The sequence below is a fragment of the Schistocerca gregaria genome, chromosome 10, assembly GCF_023897955.1.
Source record: "Schistocerca gregaria isolate iqSchGreg1 chromosome 10, iqSchGreg1.2, whole genome shotgun sequence".
NCBI classification, from domain to species: Eukaryota; Metazoa; Arthropoda; class Insecta; order Orthoptera; family Acrididae; genus Schistocerca; species Schistocerca gregaria.
This window is the reverse complement of record NC_064929.1, coordinates 203,651,605-203,664,584: the sequence shown is the minus strand read 5'-3', so window position 1 is coordinate 203,664,584 and position 12,980 is coordinate 203,651,605. Positions and strand designations below refer to the sequence as shown.

The following is a 12,980-nucleotide window of genomic DNA, read 5'->3' as shown; positions in this document are numbered from 1 at the left end:
TTCTTCCTATATAATTTAGCAGGGTTCTGTTCTCATTGACTTCTCTTAAGACCTGTTCATTACTTTTTCAATCTACCCAGCTTGTTTTCGTTGTTCTTCTCCATATCCACATTTCCACTGCTTCCAGTCTCTTTTTCTCTGCTTTTCCCAGAGTCCACCCTTCACATCCGTAAGTTGACACTAAAGAAATACGTTTTGGCAAACTTTTTCCTACTTTCTAAGCTTATATGATTGTCTGTTAGTAAATTCCTTTTATTTCGGAAAGCTTGCTTTGCCAAGGCTATTCTTCTCTTTATATCTATGATACACCTACTGTCGTCAGTGACTGAGCTGTTCAAATAACAGAAGTTCTCAAACTGCTCTAGAACATCATCTTCTAGTTTAATTTTCTTTTGGCTTCCCTACTACCATAGTTTTTGTTTTCTTCTTATTTATTTTTAGATTAAATTCTCTTAGGATTTTGGCAAATTTTAGCAACATAAACTCCATTTCCTTTACTGAGTCAGCAAGTACTACTATATCATCTGCAAAACGGATTCGGTGTATTCGTTCCCCATTAATTTTAATTCCTTTGGTTATTCTTTTCAGTTTTACAATGGTTTTTTCAATAAATAAGTCGAACAAATATGGTGATAATGGGCACCTTTGCCTTACTCCCCTCCCTTTTTTGCACAACCGATTGTGGACGTTATAAACGGTTGGTTGGTTGGTTTGAGGGGAGGGGACCAAACAGCGAGGTCATCGGTCTCATAGGATTAGGGAAGGATGGGGAACGAATTCGACCGTGCCCTTTCAAAGGAACCGTCCCGGCATTTGCCTGGAGCGATTTACGAAAATCATCGTCGCCGGACGCGGGTTTGAACCGACATCCATCCGAATGCGAGTCCAGTGTACTAACCACTGCGCCACCTCGCTGGGTCAGTTATAAACGAATTCGCCTGTATGTTCAGAGAAAGATACATCGGTAATTACAAAGGGGCGCTTGTTTACTTTAAATTAAAGTCACCAAAGTAATGCAGCATCTTGCAAATCGCCAATATGATTCTATAGGTGACCTAGTGCATGACAAACGCACTCCATAATAGATATCGTTGCCCGAAATGCTTTTTTTTTTCTGTGACGACAGCAGCAAGTGAATTTGCTTAACATGAATAGACGTATGATTCAGTGCAAGCAGACGACTGTTATAGGGCAACCTGATGTTTCAAGACATAGACATGGCGGTTAACTTTCTTACTGATTTCAAATATGGCGCCTCCCTGACCAGTCTATGATGTTTGTATAGGCCGCTGCTAACTCTTAAATTGGGGTCCAACACCTCGTCCGGTTTTCCCGACGGGCAATGATGCCACTTTTCCCGATCGGACGTCACGTCGCCGTTAGTGGTTCACAGATCAGACTGACAAAGAAAAAGCAAGAAAATACACAGAGTGGCGCACGATAAGTCACTTGATTTCTTTCATGAATAACACATTTGTTGTTGACAAGATTTGTAATTTATTGATGTAGAAGTAAAGAATACAACTTGGAAATATAACCAGTGCTGTTTTTCTGAGGGAACACTGGGAGATGCGTACCCTTAAACTTTTTCGTCGACAAAGTAATTTTTTTTTTACGATGTTGAGAACTTTGAAGAGTGCCAAAGATTTATTTCACGGAAGTAAATTTTTTGTTTCATTTTTTCGATTTGGTAACGATACCAGTACAGTTTTTGGTGGGAAAAGCGATCTCATTGACTGGAGGGTTGATTGGCCTCACCTGTTTCATCTGAGGTCAATTGAAGTGTACGATACCATTTTCTTTTATTGTTCAGGAGTTGATGGGAATCGCATACTTCATTTTAGGTGAAGTAAACTGAAGTGTTCGATACCACATTCTGTCGCATGTTTGGGTGTCTCTCGGTGTCGCCTGCTTAATTTGAGCTTGAATCAATTGAAAAGCCCGATACCTTTTTTTAAGTTCGACATGTAGATGTCGTCATGGCTAAAAGCAGACAGGTGGTATCCCGTGCTTTAGTAATAAGTACTTTTCGTTGCAATATATCCAATGTCGGAGTACCCTCAAACATTTTTTCAGAGGAAAAGCACAGAGTATAACCTAATGAATCACATGTTCAATATGACTGCCGTTTTGTTTTACAACTTCTTCAACTTGCACACGTCCATTTGTGACGACTCTCTAACATAAATCTTTTGGAATGGCGCGGCATAACTCCACAATGATGGCTCTAAGTTGCACGGCATTTTCGAGTTTTGTGTGATGCAACTTCTCTTTAAGGAACCCCCAAACGAAGAAGTCACATGGGTTGATGTCCGGGATGTGTTCATCGGAGGTGAGGGTATCATCTGGGGTGCCCCAGATATTTTGGAGAGGGTGCATAGCAATGTGCAGCTGTTTGTTGATGATGCTGTAGTGTACGGGAAGGTGTCGTCGTTGAGTGACTGTAGGAGGATGCAAGATGACTTGGATAGGATTTGTGATTTGTGTAAAGAATGGTAGCTAACTCTAAATGTAGATAAATTAATGCAGATGAATAGGAAAAAGAATCCTCTAATGTTTGAATACTTCATTAGTAGTGTAGCGCTTGACACAGTCACGTCGAGTAGATATTTGGGCGTAACATTGCAGAGCGATATGAAGTGGGAGAAGGATGTAATGGCAGTTGTGGGGAAGGCGGATGGTCGTCTTCCGTTCATTGGTAGAATTTAGGGAAGATGTGGTTCATCTGTAAAGGAGACCGCTTATAAAACACTAATACGACCTACTCTTGAGTACTGCTGGAGCGTTTGGGATCCCTGTCAGGTCAGATTGAGGGAGGACATAGAAGCAATTCAGAGGCGGGCTGCTAGATTTGTTACTGGTAGGTTTGATCATCACGCGAGTGTTACGGAAATGCTTCAGGAACTCGGGTGGGAGTCTCTGGAGGAAAGGAGGCGTTCTTTTCGTGAATCACTACTGAGGAAATTTAGAGAACCAGCATTTGAGGCTGACTGCAGTGCAATTTTACTGCCGCCAACTTATATTTCGCGGAAAGACCACAAAGATAAGAGAGATTAGGGCTCGTACAGAGGCATATAGGCAATCATTTTTCCCTCGTTCTGTTTGGGAGTGGAACAGGGAGAGAAGATGCTAGTTGTGGTACGAGGTACCCTCCGGCACGCACCGTATGGTGGATTGCGGAGTATCTATGTAGATGTAGATGTAGATGTGGGCGGCCACATTCCTCCTTCTGCATAACGTTCTGGAAATCTATTTGACGATACCCTAAGGCCAAGTCTTTCGTGTAGGAAATCGAGCGTAACGTTGTCATTACGGGGGCGTGCTCCATCGTTCATGAAACATTGTGTCTGCAATAGAAGAGACGAGGTCATGAGTTGAGGAAAGAACTGGTTTTGCAGTATGTGCAACTAGCGTTCATCAGTTGCTGTAGCATCGAAGAAAAACGTACCGATGATTCCACGGCTTGACATCGCGACACACACGCACACTATCTCCCCGTAGGTGTCTTTCGTGTGGATTATTCGCGGAGGGTCACGTGCCCAGACTCGTCGTGTTTGTTCACAACACCGTTCACGTACAAATAAGCTTCGTTAGAAAATCATGTATTGTGTCGCACTGCCTCTTGGTCTTGCTCGTTTGCCCACCTTGCAATCTGCAGTCTCCGTTCCTTATCTCTCGCAGTAAGCTTAAGCGCCACACTCATCTTGCATGGTTCCTAGCGAAGGTCGCATTGAATAATTCTTTGTACAGATCGGCGTGAAATTCCCAACTCGGCTCTGGCTCTTCTTGTTGATTTACTCAGACTAAGAGTCGAAGCAACTCAAACTGCTTCAATGTTTTGCGGAGAACGTACAGTACGTACAAGTGGCCGGAGTGGCCGTGCGGTTCTAGGCGCTACAGTCTGGAACCGCGCGACAGCTACGGTCGCAGGTTCGAATCCTACCTCGGGCATGGATGTGTGTGATGTCCTTAGGTTAGTTAGGTTTAAGTAGTTCTAAGTTCTAGGGGACTGATGACCTCAGAAGTTAAGTCCCTTAGTGCTCAGAGCCATTTGACCCATTTGACACTCCAAAAGAGATCCAGTACGTCAAATTTTTGATGTAATCTGCGTATTGTCTGTGGGCTGGGAGCACACCGCGTTCCGAAATGAACACGATACCATCTTTGTGTCAATGTAACGCAGTTCGGCGCCGCGAAAAGTGACACAATCTTCGTCTTTTGTGCGACAGCCAACTGTCCTTTGTCCGCCATCGCGGCAAACTGAAATAGCGGACTCACAACGGAAGCAATGGACTGGCAACGATATCTGGCGCAATTTCCATGAACTGCACGAAGTTGGGCGCACAATTTAAAGCTATTGCCCCAATAGTATACTTGAAGGATCTAAATTCAATCTTGTGACTTATCGTAAGCCACACTGTAGTTCTAGGCCAAATGACGTAGTTTAAACAATGATATTATTCAAAAATTTTACTCTATGTGTGAGTAGGCTAACAAGAGTAATAGATTTGACGACTGAGAATCAGGAAAACTTTTACTGGTCCAAGTAGCCTCTGTAAAATTCGCTGGCAACAATGATGCAGTGCAATAGAACTGGGGTGACTGGATTTGGCAAGCAGCAGCGCCATTCAAGACAAAAAACATGCAATGGATTCTCTTCGTGCCCTGGTAATTTTTTTCCTTTTTCCTTCTTCCCTTCTAATTTTTCTCCCTTTCACAATTGCTCTCTTCTTCTTCTTCTTCTTCTTCTTCTCTCTCTCTCTCTCTCTCTCTCTCTCTCTCTCCCTCCCCTTCCTCTCTCTCTCTCTCCCTCCCCTTCCTCTTTTCTCTGTCTCTTTTTCTTCTCTATCTGTACACCCCACTATTTTTGTTTTTCCCTCTCCTTTTGCCATGTCTCTCACTTATTCTCTTTGTTTGTCACCACCTTTATATTTCTCTTACTCTTAGCGTTTTTCTGTCTTGCTCTTCAATTGTATCTACCTTCCTTGCTTACTTTGTTTCTATCTAATTCACTGTCTTTGTCTCTAGTTCTGTCTCTCACCCTAATTCTCTCTCTCCACACACACACACACACACACACACACACACACACACACACACACACACACACACACACACACACACACACACAACAATACATGAAGATGAGAAGCAGTCTGAAAAGGTTGTAAGGGTGTTGCAGGGTAGGTTGTGCTCAGAAATAGTGCTTAAAAAATTCGATATATTGTGCCATTTCTGAGTTAATTATCACTGAGGTTACACAATCAGACTGTTGTACGTGCAAATTCAAGTGGCCTGTCAGATACTGTGTTGCCAGATGTGTTCGTTTTGTTTCCTAAACAGAGCGATACAAAAATTGGGCATGGTACAGCAGTCTAAACCAAATCCATGTCAAAGGCTGAGCAGTGCCGTGCGCTATCATTTATGCTGTGAGAACAACTTTCACTAACTGTATGTGGCAGGCCACTTGAATATGTGCATGAAACGGACTGATTGGCTAACTTCAATGCTAATTAGCTCGAAAACGGCGCAATGTGTTGAATTTTTTCTTAAGAATTACTTCTCATCGCAACCTGTGCTGCAACATCCTTACAAGCTTTTCAGACTGTTTCTGACTACCCTCTGAGTACACAAAGTAATGAATGAATATTCAACAGCTGACAACAAGTTGTAAGGGAAGAGACTTATGTGAGCATCAGAAATTTAGTTTGGTGGGAGAGTTGTGACTGAACTCAAGGGAGGAATCTCACACAAACCTTCACAGAGAGTATTTCAGATGGAGATTCTAGATAAGCTACTCATCGCAGATTAAAATATTTTAACCTTATTTTTTCGTTTATTTCAGGAAAAGCCCAGGTGGATTTTTCATACGAAGGAGAAGATGGTGAGTACAATTCTGCATCCTACCTAATTCACAGGGTGTAGAAGCCAAGTGTGAAAAGAAACATATAATACAGAGAAGTAGCAAATTATTATTATTATTCTATATCGTCATTGTTTATGCTAATGTTCTTCCAGCCAAATGAAACAGTGGCGCAGTGCTATGCCTGAATATCAATACTCTTGCCCTTTCGTTCTGTTGCTTTTTTCCTTATCTGAGATTATTTCCTTATTGTGTGACCATACATGTTGGAAACTATTACATTTATTTATTTATCATACGATCATTTCATCGAACGGTAGCAACTTCTATTGTTGAATGCCAATTCTGTCACCTTAAGCGTAAGGTGGAATTCTTCTACATGTTTTCGGTGTTTTTTTTTAACAAGGAATCCATTACTTTTTCTCCAGAAAACTGTCCCACGATTAATTCACCACAAACAGCTGTTAGTCATGGAACGACTGAATAAATTGTAATGGACTCTTATACACGTGTGTATTGCGTTTATTACTGCTATACACTGACGTGGCAAAGAGTCATGGGATAGCGACATGCAGATATATAGATGGCTGTAGTACCGCAACGAACAACGTACGCTACTGGACATTAAAATTGCTACACCACGAAGATGACGTGCTATAGACGCAAAATTTAACCGACAGGAAGAAGACGCTGTAATATGCAAATGACTAGCTTTTCAGAGCATTCACACAAGGTTGTTGTCGGTGGCGACACCTACAACGTGCTGACACGAGGAAAGATTCCAACCGATTTCTCATACACAAACGGCACTTGACCGGCGTTGCCTGCTGAAACGTTGTTGTGATGTCTCGTGTAAGGAGGAGAAATGCGTACCATCACGTTTCCGACTTTGATAACAGTCGGATTGTAGCCTATCGCGATTGCGGTTTATCGTGTCGCGACATTGCTGCTCGCGTTGGTCGAGATCCAATGACTGTTAGCAGAATATGGGATCGGTGGGTTCAGGAGGGTAATACGGAATGCCGTGCTGGATCACAACGGCCTCGTATCACTAGCAATCGAAATGACAGGCATCTTAACCGCATGGCTGTAACGGATCGAGCAGCCACGTCTCGATCCCCGAGTCAACAGATGGGGACGTTTGCAAGACAACAACCATCTGCACGAACAGTTCGACAGCGTTTGCAGCAGCATGGACTATCAGCTCGGAGACCATGGCTGCGGTTACCCTTGACGCTACATCACAGACAGGAGCACCTGCGACGGTGTACTTGACGACGAACCTGGGTGCACGAATGGCAAAACGTCATTTTTTTGGATGAATGCAGGCTCTTTTTACAGCATCATGATAGTCGCATCCGTGTTTGGCGACATCGCGGTGAACACACATTGGAAGCGTGTATTCGTCATCGCCATACTGGCGTATCAACCGGCGTGATGGTATGAGATGCCATTGGTTACACGTCTCGGTCACCTTTTGTTCCCATTGACGGCACTGTTAACAGTGGCTCTACCCGTCACTCGATCCCTGCGAAACCCTACATTTCAGCAGGATAATGCACGACCGCATGTTGCAGGTCCTGTACATGCCTTTCTGGATACAGAAAATGTTCGACTGCTGCCATGGCCAGCACATTCTCCAGATCTCTAACCAATTGAAAACGTCTGGTCGACTGCGGACGAGCAACTGGCTCGTCACAATACGCCAGCCACTACTCTTGATGAACTGTGGTATCGTGTTGAAGCTGCATGGGCAGCTGTACCTGTACACGCCATCCAAGCACTGTTTGACACAATGCGCAGGCGTATCAAGGCTGTTATTACGGCCAGAGGTGGTTCTTCTGGGTACTGATTTCTCAGGATCTATGCACCCAAATTGCGTGAAAATGTAATCACATGTCAGTTCTGGTGTAATATATTTGTCCAATGAATACCCGTTTATCATCTGCATTTCTTCTTGGGGTAGCAATTTTAATGGCCAGTAGTGTATAAAAGTGCAGTGCATTGACAGAGTTGTCATTTGTACTCGGGTGATTCATGTGAAAAGGTTTCTGACGTGGTTATGATCACACGATGAGAATTGACAGATTTTGAACGCATAGTTGTAGCTAGACACATGGGACATGCCATTTCTGAAATGGTTAGGGAGTCCGATATTGTTCGATCCACAGTGTCAAGAGGGTGCTGAGAACACCAAGTTTCAAGCATTAGCTCTCACCACAGATAACACAGTGGCTGAAGGCCTTCACTTAACGACTGAGAGCAGCCGCATCTGCGTAGAGTTGTCAGTGCTAACAGACAAGCAATTATGAGTAAAATAACCGCAGAAATCAACATGGGACGTACGACGAATGTGTCCGTTCGGACAGTGTGGCGGTATATGAGTTAATGGGCTGCGGCAGCAACGACCGAAGTGAGTGCCTTTGCTAACAGCACGCCATCGACTGCAGCGCCTCTCCTGAGCTGGTGACCATATTGGTTGGATCCTAGCCGACTATAATACTGCGTACTGGTCAGGTGTGTCCAGCTTTCATTTGGTAGGAGCTGATGGCAGGCTGCGAGTGTGGCGCAGAGCGCACGAAGCCGCGGACCCAACTTGTCAACAAGGAACTATTCAAGCTGGTGGTGGCGTGGGACTGGGATGGACTGTGGTCCAACCAAACTGATTATTTATTGGAAATAGTTATGTTCGGCTACTTGGAGAACACTTGCAGCCATTTCATGTTCCCAGAAAGCGATGCGCCTTGTCATTGGGGTTTGAAGAACACACTGGACAATTCGAGCCACTTAGATCACCCAGCATGAGCCGAACGTTCATGGGACATAATCGAGACGTCAGTTGTAATATACTGTATATCCCTGCTACAGGAGTGTTATCTTGAAGCTGTGAGAAAGGAGGACAGGTACTCCAAGTACTTCTGCACTGGCCCCTGTTGTAAGTGATATTCATGCTTTTCCTAATGCTAGAACTGGCCTCCAGTGCATTAGTTAGTCCTTTCTGGAATAAACAACTGTTTCAAAACCCTGTTTGTCCAAGAGTCTCCACGACGAGTTCCCTACCGAGTCTCACCACCTGCATGTCTAGTAAATGCCTGCACCACTGCTGGCTCAGACAGAAGAAAACAATCAAATGCCTTCACTGTGAATTGTCCTTCTGCCTTCTGCTCTGTACCGCTCGGGAGAGCAGACACACCAGTAACCCCTTTTCTCCCCCTCCCACCTATGCCAGTTTGTGCAGAAGATCCTGCACCAGAAACGCTTTCGAAATTGCGAACCACTATAGAGACAGCATGGCTCAATACCGTGCTTCTGCAGATGACTTCCAACGACTTGTTGAATCCATGCCACGTCGATTTTCTACACTACGCCGGGCTTAATGAGGTCCGCCACTTTATTAGGAAATGTCCAGTGACTTTTGACACCTCAGTGTGGTCCATTACATGAATTGTAACGGTATAGAAATAGTAAATTTATATCCTGGAGGAATCAATCCGGCTTTAAGAAATGCAGTCTTACGTGACTAGGTGTTTCATACTTTTGGCATCAAACATAAGGAGGTGATATATGACATCATGGGGAACAACCTTCGTTAGAAGCAAAATCTTCGCTCATGTTTCCCTTTGATACTAGCCGTCCTTCAGTAGTCACTATCCCTGGGGCTACGAGATTTCACCAGACCAGTAGAGCCCGTTAAACAGATGTGCTGCATTCTGTATACCAAAGGAAATTTAAATAGTATTTTTCAGGACGAAAACCTTAAGAATGGGTTTAATTAGCGAGTTTAATATTCCTTGCCTACCCAATGTCTCGCTGACCAGACGACTGTAATATAGGCAACACACAAGACACATACATGCTGTGGAGTGCCTACCCGCTTCAGATTCTCAGGGAGATAACCAGTACAAAAGTACGAGGGGGTACCCAAACTTTTTTAACTTATTTATTCACATTTGAAGCACAGACCTTCAGTCCCCTTCAAACTACCCTTCACTTGCACTAATACACTTGTCCAACCGGTTATTCCACTTTTGAAAATGTTGTGTGACTTCATCTCTTGTGATGCTAGACAGGGCCTCCATTATATTTTTTCACCTCACAAAAACTTTTCCTTTCGTGCCTCCTTTCATTCTAGGAAAGAAAAAAAAGAGTCGCACGATGCAAGTTCGCGCGCGCGTCTGTGTGTGTGGGAGGGGGAGGAGAGGGGGGTGGAACAGTGGTCATACCATTTTTGGTCAAGGATTCTCGTGCAGACTGGACTGTGTGTGCAGGGGCATTGTCATGATGGAAAATCCAGTCACCCGACTGCCGCAACTCAGGATGCTTCTGCCGCTTACTGTTCCGGAGTCATTGCAAAACTTCTAACTACACTACTGGCCATTAAAATGCAGATGATAAACGGGTATTCATTGGACAAATATATTATACTAGAACTGTCATGTGATTACATTTTCACGCAGTTTGGGTGCATAGATCCTGAGAAATCAGTACCCAGAACAACCACCTCTGGCCGTAATAATGGCCTTTATACGCCTGGGGATTGAGTCAAACAGATGGCTTGTACAGGTACAGCTGCCCAAGCAGCTTCAACACGATACCACAGTTCATCAAGGGTAGTGGCTTGCGTATTGTGACGAGCCAGTTGCTCGGCCACCATTGACCAGACGTTTTCAATTGGTGAGAGATCTGGAGAATGTGCTGGCCTTGGCAGTTGTCGAACATTTTCGGTATCCACAAAGGCCTGTACAGGATCTGCAACATGTGGTCGTGCATTATCCTGCTAAAATGTAGGGTTTCGCAGGGATCGAATGAATGGTAGAGCCACAGGTCGTAACACATCTGAAATGTAACGTCCACTGTTCAAAGTTCCGTCAATGCGAACAAGAGGTGACCGAGACGTGTAACCGATGACACCCCATACGATCACGTCGGGTGATACGCCAGTATGGCGATGACGAATATACGCTTCCAATGTGCGTTCACCATGATATTGCCAAACAAGGATGCGACCATCCTGATGCTGTAAACAGAACCTGGATTCATCTGAAAAAATGACGTGCACTCAGGTTCGCAGGTGCTCCTGTCTGTGATGCACCGTCAAGGGTAACCGCAGCCATGGTCTCTGAGCTGATAGTCCATGCTGCTGGAAACGTCGTCGAACTGTTCGTGCAGATGGTTCTTGTCTTGCAAACGTCCCCATCTGTTGACTCAGGGATCGAAACGTGGCTGCACGATCCGTTACAGCCGTCGTCATCGAACTGTTCGTGCAGATGGTTGTTGTCTTGCAAACGTCCCCATCTGTTGACTCAGGGATCGAGACGTGGCTGCACGGTCCGTTACAGCCGTGCGGATAAGATGCGTGTCATCTCGACTTCTAGTGATGCGAGGCCGTTGGGATCCAGCACGGCGTTCCGTATTACCCTCCTGAACACACCGAATTCATATTCTCGACTAAGGCGAGCAGCAATGTCGCGATACGATAAACCGCAATCGCGATAGGCTACAAACCGACCTTTATCAAAGTCGGAAACGTGTTGGTACGCATTTACTCCTCCTTCCACGAGACATCACAACAACGTTTCACCAGGTAACGCCGGTCAACTGCTGTTTGTGTATGAGAAATCGGCTGGAAACTTTTCTCTTGTCAGTACCTTGTAGGTGTCGCCACCGGAGCCAACCTTGTGTGAATGCTCTGAATCATTTGCATATCAGAGCATCTTCTTCCTGTCGGTTAAATTTGGAGTCTGTAGCACGTCATCGTCGTGGTGTAGAAATTTTAATCGCCAGTAGTGTACAAAGCCTGTTTAACTGTCTGACCCTGCGGAGCATAGCACGAATATAAGAATCCTCTCACATCGAAAAAACAAATCAGCATTGTTTTAATGTTGAATTTCACGTGACGAGTTTTCTTGGGGCGAGGCGAACTTGAAGCCTTCCACTGACTCGATTGTTGCTCTCATTGGGAATCGTAGGCATAGAACCAAATTTCGTCACCCGTGATAGTTTTTGAAAAAGGTTTGGACTATTTCGAGATTCTTCTTTCAAAGCATGCTTCCACGGGACCTTGATTTTACTCCGCAGTCGACAGTCGTGGCACAAATTTGGCAGCCATCTTTTTTTCATTCCCAAATCTTCTGTCATAATCCGCTGCACTGAACTCCAAGTCAGCCCCGACAGCTCCACTGTTTCTTCTATGGTCTGTCGTCTCTCTTCGCTGATGGTTGCACGAATGTTGTCAACGTTTTCATGTGCTCGGGCCGTGGAAAGACGATCAGAACGAGGTTTCTCATTAATTGACATTTCATCATTTTTGAAATAGGAAAACCACTCAAATACTTGAGTTTTCCTCACAGCGTCGTCCTTGTACGCCGTTTTTAACATCTCAAGTGTTTATGTTCCACTTTTTCCGAGCAAAAAGAAGAATTTTACTGCCGCACGCTGTTCACGAAAATCAGCCATTGCGAAAACGACAATCACACAAAGCATTTATCACTATAAATACTGTTGAAACTAGTTTCGACCTTCTCCAGCGACGGCACTCCGCTTACTCACTCGGGAATGTTCGCTCTATGCTCTCCTAGCGGCAAAATGCGCTACTACAAGAACCCTGACCTCCAAAAAAATTAAGGCCGGCCGGTGTGACCATGCGGTTCTAGGCGCTTCAGTCTGGAACCGCGTGACCGCTGCGGTCGTAGGTTCGAATCCTGCCTCGGGAATGGATGTGTGTGATGTCCTTAGGTTGGTTAGGTTTAGGTAGTTCTAAGTTCTAGGGAACTGATGACCACAGATGTTAAGTCCCATAGTGCTCAGAGCCTCCAAAAAATTAGTTCGTATTCTTTCGGATTAGCCCTTGTATACTTAGACTAGCCGCGAAGTACCTGCTGATAAACTGCATCAAAGTAAAGTTGTTCCCCAGGACATGCTATGTCAGACATAGTCCTTTGCTGCAAAGACTTCGGAAGAATGGGCCAAGTCACGTGAGTAGTACCATGCATTTAGTTTTGTGAGGGGCTCGGGATGTTAGTAAGGGGTATTGGCTCTGAGCACTATGGGACTTAACTGCTGAGCTCATCAGTCCCCTAGAACTTAGAACCACTTAAACCTAACTAACCTAGGGACA

The 12,980-nt window shown here is 44.6% G+C and overlaps 1 protein-coding gene across 1 annotated transcript in view; it reads left to right on the top strand.

Annotated features, from left to right (window-relative positions):
• The window catches only part of LOC126293648 (carbonic anhydrase 1-like), a 111,645-nt gene that overhangs the window by 28,599 nt on the left and 70,066 nt on the right, over positions 1-12,980 (top strand). Inside the window, exon 2 of the mRNA XM_049986927.1 lies at positions 5,846-5,884. Coding sequence (XP_049842884.1) covers positions 5,846-5,884 — 39 coding nt within the window. The remainder of the gene's footprint in view (positions 1-5,845; positions 5,885-12,980) is intronic.